Genomic DNA, 27,971 nt, shown 5'->3' with positions numbered 1-27,971 from the left:
CATTATTCCAGTAACACATGGATAAATTTGTGAACAGCGAATATATTGTGATAGGTACTATGACGAAGGGCAAGACCATATAAGGCGTTTTTTCAATCGGAAAGCTTCCTGCCCTGATGACTCTAATAAAAACCCTATGCTCTAATAAAAGCCCTAAGATTGCTCTCTCAATGACAGTTCTAGTTTTTCAACAGCCTCTTTTCAAATGTCAGTAACTTGACGTATAAGTTTATATTTTTAGATGGAAATTACTGAGATATTGAATTTATTCAAAAGCTAATGAATTAATAATAATTTGGATTTTAGTTTGATAATAATTATTACCGTAATTCATATTTTTGCTAAGTTCCAGAGAAAAATAACATAAACTTTCACCTTACACTCACAGAAAAGCATGAGCTGATAAAACTTACTATCACACAATACATATTAAAACACTTCTAGACTATAGACAGATTCTATAAGAGTTTGGAATGAAATAGACACTTGTTTAAAAATGAATTCTAGTAAATAATGAACAAAATAAATGAATTTATTTAGTAAATAAACTTGGCCAAAATGAGGCTTAAGACGATGATATTCACCAGTATTCCAAAAATACCTATAGCTTTATACGATAATATTATAAATATACAGTCATATCGATAATATGGCTCAGTTGCACAAAATAATGTTAAATATTCAAGAGAGCCAATCACAGGCTTCTTTAATTGATTAATTTCCTTGAGAACCAATCAGAGAAGATGAAAATTACTGAGATATTGCATTTATTCAAATGTTAGTGAATTAATAATAACTAGTTATTGTGATTAACAGCATTCAATTTGGATTTTCGTTTAATAATTATTAATTAGAGAAGACTTCTTTCAAAAATACCTTGGTTCTCGTGGGATTTAATAATGATCAAAACTTGACATGCTTTTGTGCAACCGGGCCATGAAGGAGAATTTGATATAAATACGATGTGGTGTCATATTATAGAAGATTTTCATGACAATACCTCACTGTACCTCAGTGTTAGAAGGGCGTAAGTCTCAAACGGCTAATTGTTCAGGAGAGCCCAAAAGTATTACACTCCCAGCCGGGGCTAAAAGAGCGTAAGTCAAATCAGCATTACACTTACTTGTCAATTATTGGACTCACGTTGTTTCAGTTTCAATGCTTACTGGACTTACGCTCTTTTAGCTGTGGCTATCTTCAAAACAATCACCTTCGGAGGACTTACGAATCTATCTTCAATCTATAGAGTTCAAAAAACTGAGCAAGACCCACTAAAAACATCGTTATTTTGTCTAAAAATGGACTTACGATCCTCTAGCTCTGAGGTACCGTTCAGAATACAATGGTGTGGCTTAATACAGTTGGCGGCCTATATGTTTCACTGCGCATGCGCGAAACAAATTCCTCTTGTGCACTTACTATAGATCAAGCTAAACCTCAAAACTGTGAGTAGTAACATTATATCAATTATGTCTAATAAACAAACTGAGGGCCGGTTCCCGAGCTCGGGATTCAGCTAAGTACTGAACTTTAAACAGCTGGAGTCAGAAAATTGGCTTCCCGAAACGGGGCTTGGTCACTGTTTTTATGTTCATCTTTATTTTCTCATTTCTCTAATTGGAAACGTTTTTCCTTGACGAAATAAAACTTCCTAAAATAATTCAAAAATAGCTGAAACTTTACACTATTTTATCTTTATTTTATTTTGTTATCAAATTTCAAGTTTTTCGAAATCTAATTTAAACATGGACTCCGGTTTTGAATTATTTAGGAATGTTCCCTTTCGTCAAGGAAAAACGTTTCCAATCATAGAAATGAGAAAATAAAGATTATAATAAAAACTGCGACTACGCCTCGTTTCGGAATGCCAATTTTCTGACTCCAACTGTTTAAAGTCTAGAACTTGGCTAAGGTCCGCCGCAAAGTAGACCCACGCTAATCCACGCCACTGCAACCGACGCCGTGGTATTTTTTGTAAACCATTGCTATGGAATTATTCTTAATCTATCAGCTGACAAGTAGATTATTCATTGCATGTATTATTATCATTACACAGATGTCTGGAGAAGCCTAGCAATGGTTCACAAAACATCCCACGGCGTGGGTTGCTTTTCGTCGATTAGCGTGGGTCTACTTTGCGGCGGGCCAAAATCCCGAGCTAGGAAACCGGCCCTTGGAGTATATAACAGCATTTGCATCATACCATTTGATTATTGAAACTAATAAACAATTTACAAGTCAATGGTAGGATGAATTATAATATATAATAACATTATATCGATGTAGATGATAATTATCATGCACACTTTTTCAAGTTGAACTAAATTAGCAAAAGCAAGAAAGTGTCATTTTTAGTTTTTCACCAGGTCAACAATAGTGTTGATAAAGATGTGTTGTTATATAGGTAATCAAGTACAGCGGGTGCCCCTGTAGTCTAGGTGCGAGCAGTATTCAACTGTAACAAAACAGAAAAAGCAAAATAAATTAGTGAATTAGAAAGTAAACGAATGGATTCTATAAAACCCCATTGAGAAACAAAATGTGAATTCAAGTGGTAGGGGAATGTATAAAACTTAGGGCTGGTTTCCGAGCTCGGGATTGAGCTAAGTTCTAGATTTTGAATAGCTGGAGTCAGAAATTTGGCTTTCTGAAACGGGGCGTAGTCAATTCAATTCAAAGTTTTTTATTTCATAAATTTTACAAGCACTTTCAGTTGTTTAGCATAAAAAAATACACTATAATAAAAGTAAGATAATGTAAGCACCTCAGAAATTACAGCAGACATACCAATAATATAATAAAAAATATATAGCCTAATCTCGCAGAGGCATTACTGCCTGTGTGCGAGTAGTCCAAGTTTAAATTAAATTTCGAAAAACTAGAAAATTGAACACAAAATGAAATAATAAAGAGAAAATAGTGTAAAGTTTCAGCTATTTTGAATTATTTAGGAATGTTTAATTTCGTCAAGGAAAAACATTTCCAATAATTGGAAATTATTATTATAGAAATGAGAAAATGAAGATTATCATAAAAACTGCGACTACGCCCCGTTTCAGAAAGCCGATTTGTTGACTCTGGCTGTTTAAAGTCTAGAACCTAGCTAAAACCCGAGCTCGGAAACCGGCTCTAAATGTAATCTACATATTTGATAACAAAGATTCTACTTATCAATATCTAAGAGAATCTGATAATTATATTTTCATGAAATTTGACAGGTATATCCCATTTTAAATTGTGCGTCGACGTATATATAAGTTTTTTTTTAAATTTTGCATTTTAAGGATAATATAAAAGGAAAATGAGCCTCCTTCATAAGACATTATTACCGTAAAAATCAGACTATAGAATTATTATTCATCATAAATCAGCTGTTGAGTGGATTATTAATTATTGCATGCAAATGAGGCATACAATATTGATAACTCAAAGTATCTTCCTTAAAGTATTTTCCTTAGACCTGGCCCCTGTTTCATAAAAACTTAGAAGTCCTGTAATACAGGAACAGCTGATTTTATGGGCTATATTGAGCATGTAATTGGAATGGTGATTCTCCTGTATTACGTGACTTATAAGTTTTTTGGAACAGGGCCCAGTTATAGAACTGGTCTAAGGTATTTTCAAGCAAATAAATCAAGAGAAAATATAGAGCAGATGATAAACATACAAAATCATAATGAGTCTATTCTACATAATTATGCTACATGCAAAATCTGTCTACATCAAACTACATTTTTGATTATCAAAGCAAAGTATAAAGAAAGTGATATGGAGAAGACTAGCCTGTAAAAATTTGAAAATTACTAAGAAAGAAGAAATGAAGAAGTAGATAATACAACAGAATATTGTTACTGTCATGGACGGGTGAGTGTGTATGATTGGCAAAGTATGAGAGACTACCAGCGTCACATAGCTTCAAGAAAAATCTGGTGTGGCGCACTCACACAGCTTTCCTTGCCGTTATGAAAACTCATCACCTGACGTTAGTGTTCACGCGCATCTTAAGTCTACTATTCAAAGATCCAAGCCAGCTGGTGACAGTACAATAACTCTGGAGACACAGGAAGTCTGCTATCTCTTCATAGTAAATTATTTAATAGAATCAACAGTTGCCAACAGTTTGAAATTGAATAATCACATTTTCTCGAATTTCGAGCTTATTTTAAATTTTAGGTGAAAATGTTACTAAACATTAATTGTAGAGATTTTCATGCTCAATCTTTTCCACATGGAATTTTTTGTTTAAATTGTATCTGAAGCCTGATGATTGGGAATCTAAAATCGAACTTTGCATAGATGGGGCGGAGCTCCTGGAATTTTTACAGATATGGGACTTGAGGCAGTTGATAGAGCTTGTCAATGACTATTTTAGTTATAAATTTGATCAAAATAGTTGTAGCCGTTTTCGATAAAATCTCGAAAAACCCTGTTTTTTTACAACATTTTCGACATTTTATCCGCCATCTAGAATTGAATTAGATCGAAATTGTTCGTGTCGGATCCTTATATTGTAAGGACCTTACGTTCCAAATTCCAAGTCATTCCGTTAATTGGGAGAAGAGATATCATGTACACAGACGCACATACACTCATACACACACACACACATACAGACCAATACCCAAAAACCAATTTTTTGGACTCAGAGGACCTTGGAACGTATAGAAATTTAGAAATTGGGGTACCTCAATTTTTTTGTCGGAAAGCAATACTTTCCTTACTTATGGTAATAGGGCAAGGAAAATAAAAAGAGCTACCGTACTATAGTGAGGTCCACTGCCATTATCAGTGGAGAAAATCAAATCAAATTTTATTTCGCCACAACAAAAATAATAATACTCAATACAAAGTTGAAAAAAAACCATATTGATCAATATTTAAATATACATGAAAAACAAGAAAGATGTTGCCGATCCTCTGTCTTGTTAATGCCTTTATAGACGGTAGCTGATACAGGTTTATTGATGTAATATTAACGGTTCATTTTCGTTAAAAATAATCAATTATATTTTATTAAGCAAGATATTATATTTTTCAATGATTTCATAATGAATTTTCTTAAAGATGAAATATTTTGTTAATTAATTGTTAATTCTACATTGTTGAAAGACGATCCGGCAACAGAGCAAAGCGAGAAAGAGATAGCGCTATCCGCTTTGTTGAATGATAGACAAGGATAGCAATACCATTGCTAATCAGACACTGCCATTATAACGTGAACCTCACTATAGGACTACCGGCTTGAGTTAACAGTAAAATTTTTAAAGTTTTAAAAGTTAACAGTAAAGTTAACATAAACGCCCTATACCATCGTATAAATAAAATAAATAAATAAATTCAATTTTATTGTCAGCCAGCCAAAAAAGCACAAGACAAAGTCACACAAATAGAACATGAAATAGACTGTCACTCATTAAGAGACACATTGTTACTATTACATTGCTATTTAGATTACTTTTCCAAATATTACAAATAACAAAGACAATATTACAAAATTAAGCAGCTAGTTCATACGTGCTAACAATAAGAATTAAGGTATGCTGATTCTGCTCTCGTAAAATTCACTTAATTTATAAAAAGGATTTTTTGCCAGCCAATCGTGCACCTTTATTTTGAACAGTTTTAGGGGTGTTTGTTGGAGGAGAATATCGTTAATGTGCGCTGAATTTCCCCATAGAAGAATACCATAAGACATGAGACTGTGAAAGAAAGAAAAGTATGCTGTCCGTAAATATAATTTTGGTACCGTATTAGCGAGGCTTCTCAGCAGATAGATCACTCTACACAGCTTAGTGCTTACATATTTGACATGAGGCTCCCAAGTGAGTTTTGGATCTAAATGTACACCAAGAAATTTTATACTAGATGCGTTGAGAGTAGCTCCGTATTTCAAATTGAAATTGATTCTTTCTGTCTTATCTGAATTCAATACAAAGCCATTCGCCCTGAACCAGAGAGATGCTCGTTCCATCGTACTCTCCGTCTCTTGGATAAGGCCTCTCAAATCATTATTGGTGTGCAAGAATGTAGTGTCATCTGCGTAGAGCACCGTATCAGACCCTATGTAGGCAGGCAGATCATTTATCATGACAAGAAAAAGAAAAGGGCCAAGTATTGAGCCTTGTGGCACGCCTGATTCTATATTTAACAATGCAGACTTATTATTATCACTGCCTACAGTCACCAATTGCGTACGGTTCGTTAGGTACGACCTCAAAAGCTTAAGGGCAATGTGCCCAGCTCCATAATACCTCAACTTGTCAAGCAGAATCCCCGAATCTACACACTCGAAAGCTCGACTCAAGTCACAGAAGGTGGCTTGAGTGAAGCTTCCCTGCTCGAATGACTGCAGTACCCTTCTCGCCACTTTTTGAAGAGCATCCACTGTGGACCTTCCCCTCCTAAAGCCAAATTGACACTCATTCATTAGTTGGAACTCCTCGAAATGCTCAGATAACTGCATGTACATAATTGTTTCCAATATTTTGGCCAAGACCGGAACAATAGAAATGGGTCTATAGCTACTTGGGCAGTTCTTGTCACCTTTTTTATAAATGGGCACAACCCTCGCCTTCTTCAGCTCTTCAGGGAACACTCCTTCCTTAAGACACTTGTTTAAACAGTGAGTCAGAGGCTCCACTATACTATCAATTATCTCCTTCAATAAATTAACAGATACTCCATAGACGTCTCTGCTACTCGAAGACTTGAAACCTTTTACTATACTTATAACCACCTCAGGCAACACCTGACAGAAATTGAAAAATTGTGGCAAACTTGGCCCGTTGATTGCTTGCATATCAATTCTAAAAGTGCTGGGTCCATTCACAGAGGCTCTGATTTCTCTAACTGACTGAATGAAAAAGTTGTTAGGTGTCTCCGGTTGCATAGTTATTGTCCGTCTTGATTCCTTGGCTACATTATTTATTGTCTTCCAGGCAGCCTTACATTTATTTTTTGAGTTTTCAATGGAGTTCTTATTATGTAACCTTTTAGCCTCTCTTATAGCGATTTTATACTCATTTCTACATTTGATATACGCTAGTCTAGTATCTATAGTTTGATATTTGTCATGTATAGTCAACAGCAACAATAAGTGTTCCTTAAGAGCCGACAGATACGGGGTGTACCAGTTATCATTTCTATCGTGCTTGACCCTCATGCGACCATTATTTAAAACCTTACATTCACGTTGTGGAATACACTCATTAAATGCTTTAGTGAACTGATGAAAAAATCTCTGAAATGCATCATTAGCAGACAGCTCATTTGTATATAATAAATTAGACCAGTCACAATTATACAGTAGATTCTTAAATCTAAATATGTTGTCCTTATTAATAGGTCTAGTAACTACTATCTTAAAATGACTACCGCCTACAACAGTTGCATCATTATGACATTCAATTGTCAAGAACTTATGGTCTGAGTGACTAAATGATACTACTTTATTGGTAGTAGCAGCATTCCAAACATTAGTGAAAATGTTGTCCAGACAGGCATTCCCTCTAGTATTCTCGCTATTCGAATAAATCATATTGTGCTGTCTTAGCAAATTTATTAGTTCAGTTGTGCTCCGTTGGTTTTTCTTAACATCAAATTCAGAATTTACGTCACCCCCTATAAATATTTGAAAATTTTTAAATTCAGGTCTATGTAAAAAGTCTAAAAGCTTCTCCATGTTTTCCAAAAATATTTTTGGTTTTCCATTTGGAGACCTGTACAGAGAGACAATCACCAGTCTGGTGATGCGATTTACCACACCTGTTACTTCGAAATCCAACTCTTTGCAGAGAAAGTCACAATTTAAAGACTCGAACGAGTCATTCGAACTTTTACTGTATATAGCTACACCACCTCTCATGTGTTGTATCCTACAAAACCCGTTCAACAAGCAATAATCATTCAGTTTAACAAAAGATAATTCATCCCTTCTACACCAGTGCTCGCTAATACAGATAATATCAATATTGTTATCCAGTGCAAATTCATTCATAATTAAATCTTTGTTAATGAAACCCTGAACGTTAATGAAACCCATCTTCAACCCTGAACTATTAGTTGCCTCAAAGCTTAGCTCCGTTGTGAGACTCGACTCTACTCTAAAAAATTAAGTGCTATCGGTGGAGATGATTCCAAATTTGATAGTTGAATGTCAATGTATTTCATAATGCTGTCACTAACATATTTCTTCCCCTGCTTATTTAGATGCATACCGTGAGACGTATGGCATATTTTACCTATATTACTAATATCAATAAAACTACAGTTTGAGAACAGATTACAAATTTGTTGCATCTTCTTGTTAGTCTGTGCTATCGCCTTATTAACACATGACCAGACCGCCAAGTCATATCGATGAGGAATGGAGAAAACAATAACATTAGTTCTGTAGAGATACGCCAAATTCTTCCGTAGCGCCACTAGCACGTCTCCCGCCTCATTCTTGGACACATCGTTTGAGCCAGCTTGAATCACTAGAAAGTCTCTTTCACCGTAATCTGCTAAATTCTCTGGTAGTACGTCTTGAAATTTAGCGCCAGGTTTGACAAATGAAGTGAAACTGTGATTGCTTTTCCTTGTAAATTCACTTCTCACATTCTTTCCTTGACTATCTGCGTAGTGATGGACTTTAATATTAGAAGATGAATCGATTGAGCTTGTTCTATCAGAATTTTTGTGCATAAGATTAGATTTATTATGTACAGAGCCGCTGGACTGAGGTTTCAATTCACATCCACCTTCAGAATGAGCACCGTCGAGTTCTGATTGGGTGAAAATGGGCGGCTTGTCGATCCCTGAAAGTTTCTCCTCAAGGTACTCTTTTGATTTCACAAATAACTCATCGTATAGTGTCCTCCATTTATTTATCTCAATTTTATCCAGTGCTTTCTCGTTCCTCAGAGCAACATTGTCCGCCTCCAAAGTTTCAATTGAAGTGGACATTGAGAGGACTCTATCAGACAATGATTTTTTCTCAGCCTTGAGTAATAAAATTAACTAGTTTAATTCACAACTTTCTGATTGGCTTTTAGTTTTTATTTGTTCAATCTCATTTGTCATATTACTTGAGAAAGCTATCAGGTCATCTCTCTGTTGCAAGAGCTCCAATTCTCGCAGGCTTCGATCCTCATCAACACTGACCGTCCTAGCTGTAGGTGTATTAACACCCATATCACATACCACCGGGGTGTTTGACACACAATTTTCCCGACTAGAGGATTTTATTGGAGAAATTAAGCCACTTTCATCAAGCGAGATATCGCGCCTATTACCTCTGACATCCTTATCATTGCCATCTGGGACCGTATTTGCCACAACCCTCGCATGGCTATGGGCTCCGCCATATTCAACAATACTCCCAATGCTGGTGTCCGTTTTCAAACTCGCGGAACACCCCACCTTGAGACAGCGCCATGCAATATTCCCTGATTCACCTTTTTTGTTTGAAATTTTTCAATGAAACTCGACATTTTAGTGTGGGATATGACGATCGGGAAGGCAGAAGAGAGAAGGACACCCAGAAAAGGATCAGCAGAAAGGAAAACCAAGGACTGCCAAGAGAGCTGTCAAGGCCAAGGATATGGAAGCTCCTGATTTGATGGGAATAATTATTAGGATATCATAAATTATAATTCCATTCCAAGTTCATAATCTGACAATCCTCATATACAGGGTATTAATAGATGAAATGAGTGGTCTCCCTTATCAACTTAATTCCACCATCAAAATAATAAATCACTCTGAATCCAAATCACCCGCGTCTGGAAAAACGGCTGAGATTGAAACTGTTCAGATAGAAACGTTGTCATGGATACGAGTAAACACGCAACAGTTGGAACAGCTGAGAAGTAACGGTATTTTGACAACCAGAGATAAACTCTCTATTCTCGCTATCTGCTTCTCGATGTTGATGTTATCACTTCGGTTCACAACAGACGACAAAATTTACTCAGTAGTTGTTTACTGCTCGTATCGTACTCATCAGGCAAATACTGGCAATTAGAAATGGCCGAAATCCTCCAAGATCGAGTGAAAAGTACGCGCTCTTCGCCAGATTATTAATATTGTCTACTTACAGTTTGTGACCAGTGGATATCATCAGAAGGTAAACTAGAACTTAATAACTCACTTGATAATAACAAATTGTCAACTATTCCACTTTGAATACTTAAATATTACAAGAAATACGGAGCTACAGATTTGAGCACTAACAAGGCAGCCCAGTGCTACCAACGATTCTATATCTTCTCAAGCTACCTTTTCTCTATGAAAGTACCATTAGAATAATGGAAATTATACTCTTCAATGTCACTAATGTAGTGTGCAAATCCAGCTTAACTGGGCTGAGGAAGGAGCACATCAAAATCAAAAGAAAACAGCTTGTTATAAAATATGGACAAATGTATTGGTTGCTTGGTCGCCAATCCACCCTATCTTTGAAAAACAAGATCATTCTCTACAAGCAAATCTTGAAACCAATTTGGGATCCAACTATGGGGATGTTAAAGTAACATCAATATGATACAGACATTTCAAAATAAAGTATTAAGGAATATGGTCAACGCTCCTTGGTAGCATACATCAGAGACAATGGCCCATATGAATAAAACCAGAACAAATGCTCATGAGCAAGAGCATGGAGCATAAGGTTTTGCTCATAAGCAAAAGCATTTGCTCATTTTTATATTAATAAGCTTTACCTTATACTCTTACCTTATGCTCCTGAACTCTGGAGCAAATGCTAACATATTTTAAAGATTTTTCATCAGCTGATTCGCTTTTGTAGCCTTACTTTGTTTTTATATCTCACGGAAGCGCTAAATATGCAAGTAGGGAGCACCGCTTGTGTTTGCGTCGTCTGCTCTGTTTTCTATTTATGATTAGAGTTTTAGGTTAGTTAAGTTTAGAATTTTGAAATAATAGCGTAAAAAATGTCATCTCTATAATAATCTTCAGCATATTCTTATAATATCAATTGCCTTCTTATAACTGTCTACACTCTCATCTTTTTAAATGCCTATTTCCTATTTTGTGATGGCTATCTTTATATCAGGTATGACATTGTATTTATTCTTCTGTAGGAATAATGGTGATATATATCATGAATCTAAAGAAAGTTTTATAGTTCTCAACTATTGGTTGTGATCGTATCTGGTATAGTTTCCTCTTCCTCATACGAAAAATTAGTTGAGCCATTTTAACTATGAACAAAAGGTGAAAAGCTGCTCTAGACTAGTCTCACCTTTTTTGAAGCATTTGCTTCAAAAGTTGAGCAAATGCTCTAGATCATTTATACAATTGATCAAATGCTCAGACTATTTTTTGATGAGCATGAGCAAAAGGTTTTGCTCACGTTTATTCATAAAAATGAAGCAAATGCTCCATATTTTAGAAGTATAAGCAAATGCTCAACTTTATTAATATCGCCCAATGGGCCATATAAGGTGAAGCTTATTCATATAAAAATGAGCAAATGCTGATGAGCAAAACCTTATGCTCCATGCTCATGCTCATGAGCATATGCTTTTGTTTTATTCATATGGCCCAATGACTTGCATAGAGATCTACGCATTCCATTTGTGTCCAGTGAGAAGTCGATTTGCCATGAGTCGAAACTCCTTCATCATGTAAACCCTGAGGCAAGCCAACCACTACACAACGAACATCTTACCAGGAGGCTGAAGAGAAGAAAGCATTTGAACTAGTTTAAAATCAATTTGTGATAGTGTACGCAGACTATATCGTTTTTACTGCTCTCATAATCTCAGAACTACTTGGGCCATCAATGGACAAACTGAACTTTTATAGTTTTTCATAGTGTAAAATTTCTAGTGAAATGAAAATTAATGATTAGTCTCCGAGAATTTAATAACAATCAACATAAAAAACTGGGTTTATGTTGTGTTTCTTTGCTATTTGTTTTTCATATAAGAATAAACTTGTTCTTTTATTCTTTAATTCATTTTTATTTTTCACACAAATTAATGTGATGCATTCATATACAAGATAACATTGTAAGTCTTGAGTTACATTTGGTAAACCCCTTTTAAAATGCTGATGTAGTAGCTATGCATCGTTGTCTCTTTTCTGTTAGGGCTCCTTGTAATATAAATAGAAATAAAAATCTCAGTACCCTTTTTGAATTATTTTATCACAACATGTTTCAAATGGCATTCATGCCAGCACGAATGTCCGAAACATGTTGTGATAAAATAATTCAAAAATGGTACTGAGATTTTTATTTCTATTTATCTATGCATTGTTATTTACTAGCCATTAGTTTAGTTGCTTTTAAGAGTCAGTCTGTTGCTAGAGCTCGTAGAGCGTACGTCGCTTATAACCATGTATTAGATGTATTTATTTATTGAAAATAAATTTAGTTGAAATAAATAACTTAATTCTTTTTTAAAAAGCCGGTTGGTTATTCCAGTTCCTTAAACTTCCGGCAGTCGCGCTGTTGTAGAAAGTACAACAGTGTCAGTTTTTTTGCTGCACAAAACTATTGGAAGGGGTGGTGTCAGTGAATGAGTCATCTATGCATTCCAAAACTTTCTCCCCATCACTCCACTGAGTTGCAGTATCAACCGAGCAATGGTTCAATCTTTAGGTGCCATTTAGTCGCGACAGTGCATAAGTCGCACTGTGCATAAGATAGGGAAAGACTGTATACGGGGACTGTAAACGAACCAATAACACAGAATTGATGGCTTTGCTTCGTGTACCTTATTGGGCTATGAAATGGTAATCATCCAAATGTTCATAGGCGTAAAATAATCCAAGAAGATGGAAATAGTATCTCAAGTCACAAGGGCGGGAAGGGGTCTTTTGCAGGCGAGAATGATGTTTCTAGTCTCGGCTGACGCCTCGACTAAAATTTCATTCGAGCACTGCAAAAGAAATTCACGTCCAAGTAGCTTACATTATTTTTTGTCATAATAATCTAGAAAAGAATAATTGAGATACAGAAAACATTACCTGCTTGAGCTAACATTACTACATGCATTCTATATACATAACTAGTTTACAAGTTTCGAATCAGGAATTTCTTGGTTGTAGTTGACAAAACTTCCACCTGGAGCGCTAAAAGGCGGTTTTTGTACCAAGGTCTATAAAATCTGCGGTACAATTGAAAATCTAATCTAATTCAATTTGCTTGTAACAAAATTATGCATTTTAAAAACAATATTCTAGTTCAGATAATATGTTAATTCAGGTTTTCATTTTTTGATAATGAAATTTCAATAATAAATGCTTCAATTATTCATTTATTTAATATTAAAAATTGTTCTTATCCTTGTTACTCAAGGATTATGATTCAAAAGGCATTGGGACAAGACAAAAATATGCGAGGCCAATAATTTCAAAAAGAGTTTCAAGTTCCCGATCAATTAAATCTAAAAATCAACAATTCAGTTCCTAGCTGGAATCTAAATATTATTATTCTGTTGGAACAATTTATTTTACAATTCAAAGTGCCGGTTGCACAGCAGCCGGTTATATTTTAACCGTGATTAATTCCTCGAGAACCAATCAGAGAAGCCGTCTTATCAGAAAGGCCTTCTATGATTGGTTCTCGTGGAATTAATCACAGTTAAAATTTAACCGGCTGCTGTGCAACCGGGCCTAAGCCAAGTAACATCCCTTGAACAATATTACAAATAATAACACATCATGTTGTTCAATCCGTAATGATAACAGCTGATAAATTTGAAAATTGGTGAACTAGGACCCCATAAAATGGCGATTTTGCAATGCATCACGGGATTGTGTCATGACCTGTATTTATAGACCTTGTTTTGTACCCAAGACCTTAAAGTGATATAGACCAACAATGCCTATGCCTTCCCAATGATAGCTTTTACTTGAAATTGAAGGCCGCCATTGGGGTATTTAGCACGAGATATTATATCTATATATTTGTAATATAGATTACAAAGGCATTGGTATGTAATAATCTTATAGGTTGCCCCCTCAATGGCCGATTTCAATTCCAAGTACGACAATAGCGCTGCATGTGAGTCTATGCTTCTTTAAGGTCTTTGTTTGTACCAGTTTTGCTGTTCCAAATTCGGAACTAGGAAACATACTCGACTGTGAAAACAAGAAAACATATGATTTTATTACAGTATAGTATGCTGTAATGAGAATCATATGTTTATTTGTTCTACAATCAGCTGTTTACCGGCTTGATTTCATGGATGTAAAACAGCTGAAATTGAATGACTATGACAAAAAAGTAATTATACAATTAATTAATGTTTTGAACGAAACAGAGTACATAACACTTGGAAAATTGGGTGTTATAAAAAGTACAAGCGACTGCTCGTGTGATTGAGTAGGGCGCGACTACTGGAAGGTTGACTTAGGATAAAGAGTTGAATTGATAAGGAAGAGATAGAGAAGTAGAATAGAGTATAGCATGCACCGTTTGTCGCCTAGTACCGGGGCAGTTGCTGGGCGGGCGGGGTGGTGGCAGACGGCTGGAACTGCGACGAGACGGCAGCCGACATGGCAGAGCCAGCCGCCGTCCGCACGTGTTCGTTACGCAGGAACTCAGACGTGAACTCCTGTTGAGCCTTAGCGAAGCTGGCGCCCGTCGACCGATAGATGCGGTGCACCTGTCAACACACAATAATGCAAACACCATAATTATATATAACTAGCTGGCCCGGCGAACTTCGTACCGCCAAATAGTTAGCGCATCTAATTACAAACTTTAGCTGGATGCACACCTGAGGAGGCGTGATGCGGCATTTTGCATCCAGGTGCTTGGTTTGAATGGAAGAAATCATACACACTGATTGCCACCGGGCATGGCATGGAACGGTGAGATGAGGCAATCTCCATAAGATCAACACTTTGTATCACCAAGCCGCGCCTCCTCAGGTGTGCTTAGCCTTAGATTTATCTGATGCACTAAATTTTTATGAAAATTATCCAACAATCAGTATTTACATTTCAATTTATATCTCAATATAGACTTACTATGTGCTTAGTTAGTTGTGCAGCAGTTTGTATTTTTAAATATAGGTAGTTGAACGCAACTTGCTGGGAAATCGAATGGTATATCTCCTTGCTGCTGATTTTCCCGTGCATGATCTAAATTTACAGCATTTCGAGCTCTACGACCCAAGTTTGGACGTCGTTCGTACCGCGGCATTATTATTAGAATTAAAATTTTGTGAATCAGTAGAAAGAAAATAGAAAAATCTGGTGTGGCGCACTCACACAACTTTCCTTGCCGTTATGAAAATTGATCACCTGACGCTAGTGTTCACGCGCATCTCAAGTCAATACAATAATGCTGGAGACACACGAGGTCTGCTATCTCTTCATAGTGAATGATTTAATAGAATCAACAGTTGCCAACAGTTTGCAATTGGATAATCACATTTTCTCGAATTTCGAATTTATTTTCAATTTTAGGTGAAAATGTTACTGAACATTAAATGTAGAGATTTTCATGATAAATCTTTTCCACTTGAAATTTTTTGTTTAAATTGTATCTGAAGCCTGATAATTGGAAATCTAAAATCAAACTTTGCATAGATGGGGTGGAGCTCCTGGAATTTTTACAGATATGGGACTTGTTGATAGAGCTTATAAATGACTATTTGAGGTATAAATTTGATCAAAATCGTTGGTGCCGTTTTCGAAAAAATCACGAAAACCCCTGTTTTTGACAACATTTTCGCCATTGTAGCCGCCATCTTGAATTGCATTTGATCGAAATTGTTCGTGTCGGATCCTTATAGTGTAAGGACCTTAAGTTCCAAATTTCAAGTCAATCCGTTAATTGGGAGACGAGATATTGTGTACACAGACACACACACATACAGACCAATACCCAAAAACCACTTTTTTGGACTCAGGGGACCTTGAAACGTATAGAAATTTAGAAATTGGGGTACCTTAATTTTTTTCGGAAAGCAATACTTTCCTTTAACATTTTAGGGTATTGTTCCTAGATGATAAGAGACTACAAATGTCGTATTTGAATTGTCCAAGACTCAGCGGTTATCCTTATAGCTCCAATTTGTTTTTTCACTTGGGAATTTCTATCTCAAGAACGAAATGTTGGTTGTATTGATCTGAAATTTGGCATGGATATTTATGCTATAAAGACTCAACTTTAAAAAATGAAATAAAAATTTTCGATGTAAATATCCAAAATGGCGGCCATTTTTAATTTTTGATGGCGAATTTCAAGAAAACAGTTCACTTTACAGAAAATGTACAAGAGACAAAAAAGTCAACAAAATTTCAAGGATTCCTTATTTTTTAAGATTGGTCAAAGAATAACAGAGAAATTAATTCTTTTCGTACTGCAAGCATGACCATGAACAAACAAGATCATCTTCTGAAAAAATCTGGTGTGGCGCACTCACACAACTTTCCTTGCCGTTATGAAAATTGATCACCTGACGCTAGTGTTCCCGCGCATCTCAAGTCTACTATTCAAAACTTTTAGCCAGCTAGTGACAGGGCAATAACGCAGGAGACACACATGAGGTCTGCTATCTCTTCATAGTGAATGATTCAATAGAATCAACAATAATTTTCAATTGAATAATCACATTTTCTCGAATTTAAAGCTTATTTTCAATTTTAGGTAAAAATGTTACTGAACATTAATTGTAGAGATTTTCATGCTCAATCTACTCCACTTGATTTTTTTTGTTTAAATTGTATCTGAAGCCTGATAATTGGGAATCTATCTGCATTGATGGGGCGGAGCTCCTGGAATTTTTACAGATATGGGACTTATGGCAGTTGATAGAGCTTATCGATGACTATTTAAGGTATGAATTTGATCAAAATCGTTGAAGCCGTTTCCGAGAAAATCACGAAAAACCCTGTTTTTGACAACATTTTTGCCATTTTAAACGCCATCTTGAATTGCATTTGATCGAAATTGTTCGTGTCGGATCCTTATAGTGAAAGAACCTTAAGTTCCAAATTTCAAGTCATTCCGTTAATTGGGAGATGAGATATCGTGTACACAGACGCACATACACTCATACACACACACACACATACAGACCAATACCCAAAAACCACTTTTTCGCACTCAGGGGACCTTGAAACGTATAGAAATGTAGAAATTGGGGTACCTTAATTTTTTTCGGAAAGCAATACTTTCCTTACCTATGGTAATGGGGCAAGGAAAGTAAAACATTGTAAAATCAGCTGGATGGCCATATGGAGCCATACCGAGTTTCAAAGATTCATCTTAAATACAATTCGAATTGAAAATTTAATATTGATGTTTAAATGGTGAAAATTGGTCATGCATGCAGTACGAAAAGAATTAATTTATCTGTTATTCTTTGACCAATCTTAATAAATAAGGTATCCTTGAAATCTTGATAAAATTTGCTAACTTTTTTGTTTCTTGTAAATTTTTTGTAAAATGAACGGTTTTCGTGAAATTTGCAATCAACAATTTAAAATAGTTGCCATTTTGAATATTTACATCGAAAATTTTTATTTCATTTTTTTAAGTTGAGTCATTATAGCATAGATATTTGTGCCAAATTTCAGATCAGAGATAGAAATCCCTAAGTGGAAAAAACAAAATGGCAGCTTTAAGAATAACCGCTGAGTTTTGGACACTTCAAATACGACATTTTTGTAGTCTCCTATCATCTAGGAACAATACCCTAAAATGTTCGACGCTACTTCTGAAACACTCTGTATATGTGTCTACATTACAAAAAATAAATACAAGCTTTCTAATCCTTACAAATGTTTTATTTACTTTTAAAAAAGGAAGTTTCGCTGCCGCACTTTGTACAAGCCATTCTTTCAAACCTAATTCAAATTGCTGAATTGACTGGCATGTCTTCAAATTCAGGATTATTTATATAGTAGATACAGACCTTGGTGAGTAGAAGGAGGTCGAGCAGAGCAGCAGTGCCGAATCCAAGACCAAGGACCAGCAGAAACAGGCCAATCACAATGCCGCTCGGAGTTCCCTCCATCAGGGTCATTATGGCTGTTGCTAGGCCACTGCAATCAATTCAACGAGTGTTAGCGAGTTCTCACTTTCAAATTACTGAATGCCAATATTTTAAAAATATTTTTGTGCTACTAGGGTAATAAACGAAAATTCAAATTAAATGCTGTAAATCACCCCGAAGACTTCTGTACTGCAAATATTGACAACAGGGTAAACGGCTACAGTGAGGTCCACGTTATAATGGCAGTGTTTGATTAGCAACTGTATTGTTATCCTTGTCTATCATTCAACAAAGCGGATAGCGCTATCTCTTTCTTGCTTTGCTTTGTTGCCAGATCATCTTTTAACAATGTGGAATTAATAATCAATCAACAAAATATTTCATCTTCATTTAGGAAATTATTGAAAACTATAGTTTATTACTTAATAAAATATAATTGATAATTTTAAACGAGAATGAACAGTAAATATTAAACCAATAAACCTGTATCAGCTAACTTCTATAGAAGGCATTGACAAGACTGAGGATCGGCAACGTTGTTCTCCTATCTTTCTCCACTGCTATTATAACGTGGACATCACTATAGCTGTTTAACCTGTTGTCAATATTTGCAGTAGCAGACGTCTCCGGGGTGATTTGAACAGCATTTAATTTGGATTTTCATTTAATAATTGAATGAGCGTTAGCAAGTCGTTGTCCGTCTGTTTATATGTTCTACAATAACTTTAGAAAGAATTGATCAATCAGCTTCAAATTTTGAAACGTTCGAACCTTTTTACAGGTCAAGTTCGTTGAAAAACAAAATAGACTCACTCCTTCGTCGTTTTTCAGGATAATATTGGAAGTACATAAGAAAAAATATTGCTTTGATTCATCATTTAGTCAGCTGTAGAATTCAATTAGCACAGTTTTTCCATTCATTCATAGCATCAGCTGAGGTTATTTGGTAGCTATCACAAAGACAGACCTTCATGCGCTGGCACATGAATTCAGCTGGTTATTATACAACTTTTACATCAACAAAATGATAAGGGTTGAGAATGATATCAATGTGCGACTTCGCCATTCATTTTGGAACCATCCCCTCTTGGAACTCTGTATCGAAACCATGTATTACAATGACCAACTTCTCATTTAAAAAAATGAATGTGGATTCATAAGAGGGTCAAAGATGTTGAAGCGACACAGTAATTTTCAATTTCAAATAGGATCCCCAATGAAACCTCCTGTATAATAATATTTGTGAAGGTAATATTATTTAGCTGTTTGTTCTAATAGAGATCACGACCCGGACTGTACCCTCTAAACTTCGTGAATTTGTTATCAATTCGGAAATAGATCTGCCCAAAGATTTCATCTTCCGGCGCTCATATCTCAAATAGTTATTTGTGCAACTAGTGCGCAAAGTGACAGTTTGCTGCACCGAAAGAAACGTTTACGCACGAGCCGTAGGCGAGGGTGGTTATTTGGTTAATTGGTTGATTATGGGTAAAATGGCTGAAATCCATCAAACGTTTGTCTGTATAATTTTGTTATTAATAACAACTTTAATTTATTCCAAACTTGATAATCCAATTGAAAATTAATAATCAATAATTTATTCAAATTAGAAATTAAATTAATCCAATTAATTTGAAAATTTGAATAGTTTTGAGTAAATCTTAATTTTTAAATAATTTTTCAACTAATCAATTTATGAATGAAAAAAAATATTATTTGAAATAATGAATAATAATGAATAATATTCAAAATGTATAATTTAACGAGTTCTCATTTTTATTTATTTGAAAATCATCAGAAAAATATAGATAGAACAAATTCGCATTCAAAATACACGCTAACAATGTCAACAGCTGATTGGGATGGCTGCAAGATAATACGCAAAGTATTAAGAGTACGCAAAGTAATACTTTGCGCACAAGAGCGGAAAAGTGATTCTTTGCGTTCTGTAATCAGTACAGGAATGGTCACTTTTCAAGGTAACTGAAGGAAAAAGGAAAAAGTATTAACGATTTTAAACGTTTTTACTTAGAAATCTGTTCCATTCAGGTAACTTGATACTATCCAAACATTGAGAAATGTCATCTATGAATTATTTTCAAAAGCACACCCTTAAAGACCCGACAAACTGAATAAAAAGACAAGATATTAAAAACTAGTGGAAAGTTCAATTACCAGGTTCCGCCTCCAGGCATTCCAAGGGTCTGAATCACTGTGATGATGAACTGGATGAAGAAAATGAAGAAGAAGACCATAAAGTTGAAAGAGCTATCGTTTCTGCAATAAAACATAACAAGGGTGTCATTAAGAGCACTTCATCACGGATTTCAAGTGATCACGAATCAGCTGTTTGGGAAGGTCTCAAGCTGTCTCAGGTTGTATAAATTCAGTTCCTCTAATTTATGTTGCTTTCAGAAAGACCAGTAAAAGACAATCAATCAATCAATATTTTATTGTTACGGAACATAAAAATGTTACAAACAACGTCATTTTCTACAATAGCTTATATACAAAGACCGACAATTAGTAAGAGAGAAAATAATACAATATAATAATAGCAGACACTAAAGCTGCGTTTACACCAAAGTTTTTAACTTAATTCTTATAAATTCTATTAGATTGAACATAACTTATCACACACATGATGAATATATGTGTTTGTCAAGTTCCGTTCAATCTAATAGAATCTATAATCTAGAATCTACATTTTGTTAATAACTTTGGTGTAAGCGCAGCTTTTAATATGCCTAACACAATAATTAACAATATATCACAGTTAGCTTTGGTCAGACAAAAAACTTCCTCACAGAATACAGGCACCTCTCCAGTAGAAAATCCCTCAAGTGAGTCTTGAATTGTGGAACGTTCATCGTTCGAACGTCCACATCAAGTTCATAGAATAGACAGCATCTTATATACAAAAAACTAATATATAGCATCTTATACATGTAACCCGTTCTCCGCAAGGCTCTGTTAAAAGTACAAATAGATTGAATTTCAATTCCATTTTAGATTTATAGTTCATTCTAGGAGTGGCCGTAGTCGAGTGGATCAGATGCTGGCTTTATTATTCAGAGGCCCGGGTTCAAATCCCGGCCCGGACAAGATATTTATCTCGGACCACTCCCGTGTTTCGGATAGACACGTTAAACCGTCGGTTCCGGCTGCCTAAAAAGCAGTCGTTAGGTCATGTCAGAGGCCCTGAAATTGATCAGTTGCGACCTGAAAACTCTGACACCAGACTTGAGCCAGCCAGGTCACTCCATATTATTATTATTATTAGTATTAGTTCATGCTGATATTGAAAGAAGGCTAACTGTAATAATTTACAAAAGATAAACTTTTGATTGGGCTTTCATCTCACTTGAAATTTGTATCACAAATTGATTAGATTTGTTTCAATTATGGAAATGATAATTAATCGATTATGGAACGAAAATAGGCATATAACCACCCTCGGTTAATTAAGAATCTTTATGCAAAAATTCAAGTTAATTAAAACTATTTCATACAACTATTCGTGTATCTTGATCACAATAAATGAATAATTCATAAATTTTGTTGTTATTCAAATAATCAAATAAAATTTATTCATCAAAAACAATTATATTACAAATTACAATACTATAACAATTAATACAATTAAAACAATGATGTTTTATGCATTGAATAATTTCTCAATTTCTCAATAGGCAAAGATAATTCAATGAATAAATATACACCCCACTATAAATTATATGTGTTGGGGTATAAGTTATTAGTTGCTTGTTGAAATTACTATGTTATAATTACTATTTACAAACTTCATTCACTGATATGGGATTAAAGTTTGTTATAATAAAATTAGTAAAAATTTATAATACAAGCAAAATTATGAAAAGTAGAACAAAATTATAACAGCCGAAAGACTGTTCATCATAGACAATATAATAAGACAATGATAGCAACATCAATGTTAATCAAATACTGTCATTATAACGTGGACCTCACTATATTTGCTATAGTGAGGTCCACGTTATAATCTAAATATAAAAGCGAAATGGAACTGACTGACTGACTCACTCACTCGCAGAACTAAAAATCTACCGGACCAAAAACGTTCAAATTTGGTAGGTATGTTCAGTTGGCCCTTTAGAGGCGCACTAAGAACGGATTTGGAAAAAATTCCGAAGATACGCCCAAAATCTGCGTTTTCCAGCGTTTTCTCAGCTTTATCGAGAACAAATGAACAGAAAATGTTCAAATTTACTACAAAAGCTCAGCTGGGGTGTAATAATGTGTTAGAAGGAATTTGAAATAACGCCAAAGATACGCCCAATGTTAGCGGTTTTTTGCGTTTTCTCAGTTCTTTTATCAATAGACAGAAAATGTTCAAATTTGGTACAGAGGTTTAGCTTAGGTCTAAAAATTTTGTGATGAGGTGACTTTAATATTTCTTTTTTTGACGATCCAGTCGGGGGTCCAGGGGGCGGAGCCCCCTGGCTAGACGGATGTGGCGAGCGAAGCGAGCCTGACGGCTGGTTATTATATATAGATAGTGAGTTCCACGTTATAATGGCAGTGAAGAAAGATAGAAGAAAAACGTTGTCTTGTCAATGCCTTCTATAGACGGTAGCTGATAGACGTTTATTGATGTAATAATAACTGTTCATTCTCGTTTAAAATAATCAATAATTATATTTTAATAAGCAAGAAACTATATTTTTCAATATATTCATAATGAAGATGAAATATTTTGTTAATTTTTATTAATTTCACATTTTTAAAAGACAATCTGGCAACAGAGCAAAGCGAGAAAAAGAGATAGCGCTATCCGCTTTGTCGAATGATAGACAATGAAAGCAACATCAATGTTGATGGAATACTGTCATTATAACGTGGACCTCACTAAGACCAACCTGAAAGCCTTATAGGCAGGCCGAAACCAGCACAAGTAGGAGAAGGGTGTGAAAATGATGGTGTAGACGATGCCAGCTGTCATGGTGCCGAAATCATGATGATGCACTAGCAGCAGCAGACCACCGAAAACATTCACTATCATCAGGCAAGCGTGGACTGAAATCAATCAATCAATCAACCATTAACCCTAGAAATACAACAGGGGTTACGCGAAAACCCAGACTATTATACCGGGTGATTCAAAAAGGAATTTACAACTTTGACAATTCATATAAATCTTATTAAAACATCTGGTGTGGCGCACTCACACAACTTTCCTTGCCGTTATGAAAATTGATCACCTGACGCTAGTGTTTCCGCGCATGTCAAGTCTACTATTCAAAGATCTGAGCCAGCTGGTGACAGGACAATAACGCTGGAGACACACGAGGTCTGCTATCTCTTCATAGTGAATCAAATCAAATCAAATTTATTTGTTTCCAACATTTACAGTATAAACAATATATAAAAAGATATAATTGAAACAACACTCACATGGACACGCAGGTCTGTTTGTGAGTTGTTTGAGTTCGTGATTACATTATTTTAATTATTATAACTTGAGAGAAATTCCTGGAAATTAGATTTGGCTAGGTACATTGTATTGAAATGAAAAGAATAACTTAAATAAAGAAGTAAATTGAATTATGATATGTTAAATAATAGAAATTATTATTCAATCATAGAAATATTGTAGCACAACTACACACATACAACTCACACATACAGGGAGGGGGAAGACAGCCACACACACACCACACACATACACACACACCAACATTCTAAAATGGCTGTTAGATGCATTTAAATTCATTGGTTGATTAAATAGAATGATTTAATAGAATCAACAGTTGCCAGCAGTTTGCAATTATTGAATAATAACATTTTCTCGAATTTCGAGCTTATTTTCAATTTTAGGTTAAAATGTTACTAAAAATTAAGTGTAAAGATTTTCATGCTCAATCTTTTCCACTTGAATTTTTTGTTTAAATTGTATCTGCAGACTAATAATTGGGAATCTAAAATCGAACTTTGCATAGATGGGGCGGAGCTCCTGAAATTTTTACAGATATGGGACTTGTGGCAGTTGATAGAGCTTATCAATGAATACCTATATTAGGTATGAATTTGATCAAAATCGTTGGAGCCGTTTTTGAGAAAATCGCGAAAAACCCTGTTTTTGACAACATTTTCGCCATTTTAGCTGCCATCTTGTATTGCATTTGATCGAAATTGTTTGTGTAGGATCCTTATAGTGTAAGGACCTTAAGTTCCAAATTTCAAGTCATTCCGTTAATTGGGAGATGAGATATCGTGTACACAGACGCATATACACTCACACCCACACACACACACACACACACACACACACACTTTGGACTCAGGGGACCTTGAAACGTATAGAAATTTGTAAATTGGGGTACCTTAATTTTTTTCGAAAAGCAATACTTCCCTTACCTATGGTAATAGGGCAAGGAAATTAACAAGGTAAAGAGATAGTTTTGGTGTTATTTTAAAGGAAAACACTCAAGTTTTGAGTCGCGTAGTCAGCTAGTGCCTAGTCGCGCCGCACAAGCGCTAGCGGCAGTTCAATGAACCCAAGGTCTATAAAAATACAGGTTATGACACTCGTGTTCCTTATGGAGCGGCCTTATGTTCCTCATGTGGGATCTTCATGGCGGTACATTTGAAACATTCCAATCTGCTCATAACAAAATCATGCATTATGCTTTTTGAAAACAATGTTCTGGTTCAGATAAAATGTAAATTCAGGTTTTCGATTTTTTAATAGTGCAACTTCAATAATAAATGGTTCAATATTTTTTTTGATTATGATTCATAAGGCAATGGGACATAAGGCTAACCTCATAAACAGTTTAAAGTTCCCAATCAATTAAATCTAAAAATCCAGAATTCAGTTCCTAGTTGGAATCTAAATAGTATTATTATTCTGTCAGAAGAATTTATTTTAAAATTCAAAGCAGAGCAATATCCCTTGAATAATTGACCGAGCGAAGTGAGGTCTATGATTCAAGTCGACGGTTTGGCATTATGATTCAAGTCGACGGTTTGGCATTTATCTTAATGTTTAAATGTTTATATGTTGCGCATTTACGGCAAACGCGGTAATAGATTTTTATGAAATTTGACAGGTATGTTCCTTTTTTTAATTGCGCGTCGACGTATATACAAGGTTTTTGGAAATTTTGCACTTCAAGGATAATATGAAAGGAAAAAGGAGCCTCCTTCATACACCAATATTAGAGTAAAAATCAGACTATAGAATTATTCATCATAAATCAGCTGACAAGTGATTACACAGATGAGTGGAGAAGCCAATCTATTACTGTATTAAATTTGTATAAGGTCTATAGTTTCAATCAAAGACCTTAAAGAGGTATGCATCTTTAAGCTGGGTTTACACCAAAGTTATTAACAGAATTCATGAGCTGACGTATAACCTGTAAAATATAAACACGATCATTTTAAGCTGGGTTTACACCAAAGTTAATAACTTAATCCTTATAGATTATATTAGATTGAACGGAAGTTGACAAACACACATCTTCATCATGATTGTGTATGATAAGTTATGTCTAATCTAATAGAATCTATAAGGATCGAGTTATTAACATTTTGCAAATAACTTTGGTCTAATCGCAGCTTTGAGGTCTTTGGTTTCAATATTTTGTTTTGCAGTCATGGTATTATTATGCGTGCCCATTAGTATCAATATTCTCACCTTCCAAAAACCTAATTTAATAGGTGATTAAAAATAAACAAATGAACTATATAATGCTTGAGAAATTATAACATTTTTGATTGTAAAAAATTAATTTTCATCAGATAGAAGGATTATCACGGAACTGGATGAATTATATCATATGAAATACAAATTCAAACGTGAACTGAGTTTGTTAACATTTAAAACAAGTGACATCAGGTACTTGTGGATGAGAATACTGCGTGAGGTCTACTGTTCACAGAACTACTAGTTGTATTATAAGTCTGTACGCATCTTAATATTTCAGCAGGCCGTAATGACTGATTGATCTACTCACACAGCCACAGATAATAAAGATGGCGCACGATCGTCTGGAATTCGGTGGGTATTTCGACGTTGATGTCCTGGTAGAAGCAAGGCTGGAACCCACAGCAGTTCTCAGGCAGAGGAGGCCAGTTGTTTCTTCTAACTGCAACACAATTTCGCATACAAAATAAAACTTACAGAATATGTTAACGTACAAATTAATACGTGAATATTCTAATTGACCGAACATAGTGAGGTCTATGTTCCAACTCGATTTGCTTTTGTCTGTCTGTATGTAATGCAATTACGGCCAAACGCGTTGATAGAATTCGATGAGATTTGGCAGGAATATTCCTTTTTCAACTGCGCGTCGATGTATACACAAGGTTTTTTTGAAATTTTGCATTTTAAGGATAATATGAAAAGAAAAGGAATTCCTCCATACTCTGATATCACTATACATAATATTATATCATCAACTTTGAAGATAGGAATCAATCAGACTATAGAATAATTCGTAATCAATCAGCTGACAAGTTGATTATTCATTGAATGCATTACTCAAATGTCTGGTCATGTCTATTTCTATAAGGTAGATTTTCAATATTTTTTAAGATGCGTGCCCATCAGTATCAATAATCTCACATTTGAAAAACAATTTTAAAAATCTGGTGTGGTGCACTCACACAACTTTCCTTGCCGTTATGAAAATTTATCAACTGACGCTAGAGTTCCCGCGTATCTCAAGTCTACTTTTCTAAGATCTGAGCCAGCTGGTGACAGGACAATAGCGCTGCAGACACACGAAGTCTGCTATCTCTTCATAGTAAATGATTTATAGAATCAACAGTTGCCAACAGTTTGCAATTGAATAATCACATTTTCTCTAATTTCGAGCTTATTTTCAATTTTAGGTGGAAATGCTACTGAACATTAATTGTAGAGATTTTTATGCTCAATCTTTTCCACTTGAAAGTTTTTGTTTAAATTGTATCTGAAGCCTGATAATTGGGAATCTGAAATCAAACTTTGCATAGATGGTGCAGTGCTCCTGAAATTTTTACAGATATGAGACTTGTGGCAGTTGATAGAGCTTATCAATGACTTTTCTAGGTATGAATTTGATCAAAATCGTTGGAGCTGTTTTCGAAAAAATCGCGAAAAACCCTGTTCTTGACAACTTTTTCGCCATTTTAGCCGCCATCTTGAATTGGATTTGATCGAAATTGTTCGTGCCGGATCCTTATAGTGTAAGGTAAGGTCCTTGACATTGGTTGGATAGAAGCATGTACGGAAAAAAGTGAATAGAGCTGCAGTGTGACTTATGTGTGATGCTAATTCGAAATATAGCTAAATGGGCTTCGGCAAACGACTGTGCAACGACCAACCATTTATGTCAGTGATTTTAAACTATGTCTCACATAGCTATGTTTGATTTTATGTAACGACTCTGCAACCGGGCATAAGTTCAGTTTCAAAGTACTCACCATTGTAGGGTGCGTTTCTTAGTTCTGCTTCACGCCTGGCCAATTCAGCTGCTTTGCGTTCTAATTCCTCTTGTTTGCGCTGAGACAGAAAAAGACAAACACTTTTTGAACCCGAATAAAAAAGGAAAACAGTACAGTGAACTTGGTGCCTGCGCTACACCTTCACCGACTCGTATGCCCGACGTCCCACTTTGTCTCCTTCCACAATTCCCTGCTATCATTTCTATAGTGAGGTCCACGTTATAATGGCAGTGGAGAGAGATAGGAGAAAAACGTTTCCGATCCTCAATGTTGTCAATGCCTTCTACAGACAGTAGCTGATACAGGTTTATTGATGTCATATTAACTGTTCATTCTCGTTTAAAATAATCAATTATGTTTTACTATGCAAGAAATTATATTTTCAATAATTTCATAATGAATTTTGATGATTAAGATGGAGTATTTTGTTAATTAATTATCAATTCTACATTGTTAAAATACGATCTGGCAAACGAGAAAGGGATAGCGCTATCTGCATTGTTGAATGATAGACAAGGAAGGATAGCA

The 27,971-nt window shown here is 35.2% G+C and overlaps 2 protein-coding genes across 8 annotated transcripts in view; one reads left to right on the top strand and one right to left on the bottom strand.

Annotated features, from left to right (window-relative positions):
* Nucleotides 1–27,971, top strand: part of LOC120352904 (transcription initiation factor TFIID subunit 10-like) — a 207,195-nt gene that overhangs the window by 159,551 nt on the left and 19,673 nt on the right. The window contains exon 1 of one of the 2 annotated variants that reach the window (XM_039435230.1): nt 25,719–25,729. The exons of the other annotated variant lie outside the window; for it this stretch is intronic. The gene's annotated coding sequence lies outside the window, so the exon portion shown is untranslated. Of the gene's footprint in view, nt 1–25,718; nt 25,730–27,971 lie in introns of those variants that run through there. 2 annotated transcript variants of the gene reach the window in all.
* LOC120348885 (secretory carrier-associated membrane protein 1-like) overlaps nt 844–27,971 on the bottom strand; it is a 33,357-nt gene continuing 6,229 nt past the window's right edge. For 2 of the 6 annotated variants that reach the window (XM_039435225.1, XM_039435224.1), the window contains 7 exons: nt 27,423–27,501; nt 25,967–26,098; nt 22,865–23,021; nt 20,142–20,243; nt 17,886–18,015; nt 14,429–14,621; nt 2,246–2,455 (listed from right to left, as the gene is read on the bottom strand). In XM_039435225.1, the coding sequence (XP_039291159.1) occupies nt 14,439–14,621; nt 17,886–18,015; nt 20,142–20,243; nt 22,865–23,021; nt 25,967–26,098; nt 27,423–27,501 (783 nt within the window). In that variant the 3' untranslated portion in view covers nt 2,246–2,455; nt 14,429–14,438. Of the gene's footprint in view, nt 2,456–14,428; nt 14,622–17,885; nt 18,016–20,141; nt 20,244–22,864; nt 23,022–25,966; nt 26,099–27,422; nt 27,502–27,971 lie in introns of all 6 variants that reach the window. The other 4 variants (XM_039435219.1, XM_039435220.1, XM_039435221.1 and 1 more) reach the window with 4 other exon arrangements.

Source organism: Nilaparvata lugens, chromosome 9, assembly GCF_014356525.2.
Source record: "Nilaparvata lugens isolate BPH chromosome 9, ASM1435652v1, whole genome shotgun sequence".
NCBI lineage: Eukaryota > Metazoa > Arthropoda > Insecta > Hemiptera > Delphacidae > Nilaparvata > Nilaparvata lugens.
Note: the sequence above shows the minus strand (reverse complement) of the source record. Positions and strands in the feature narration are given on the sequence as shown.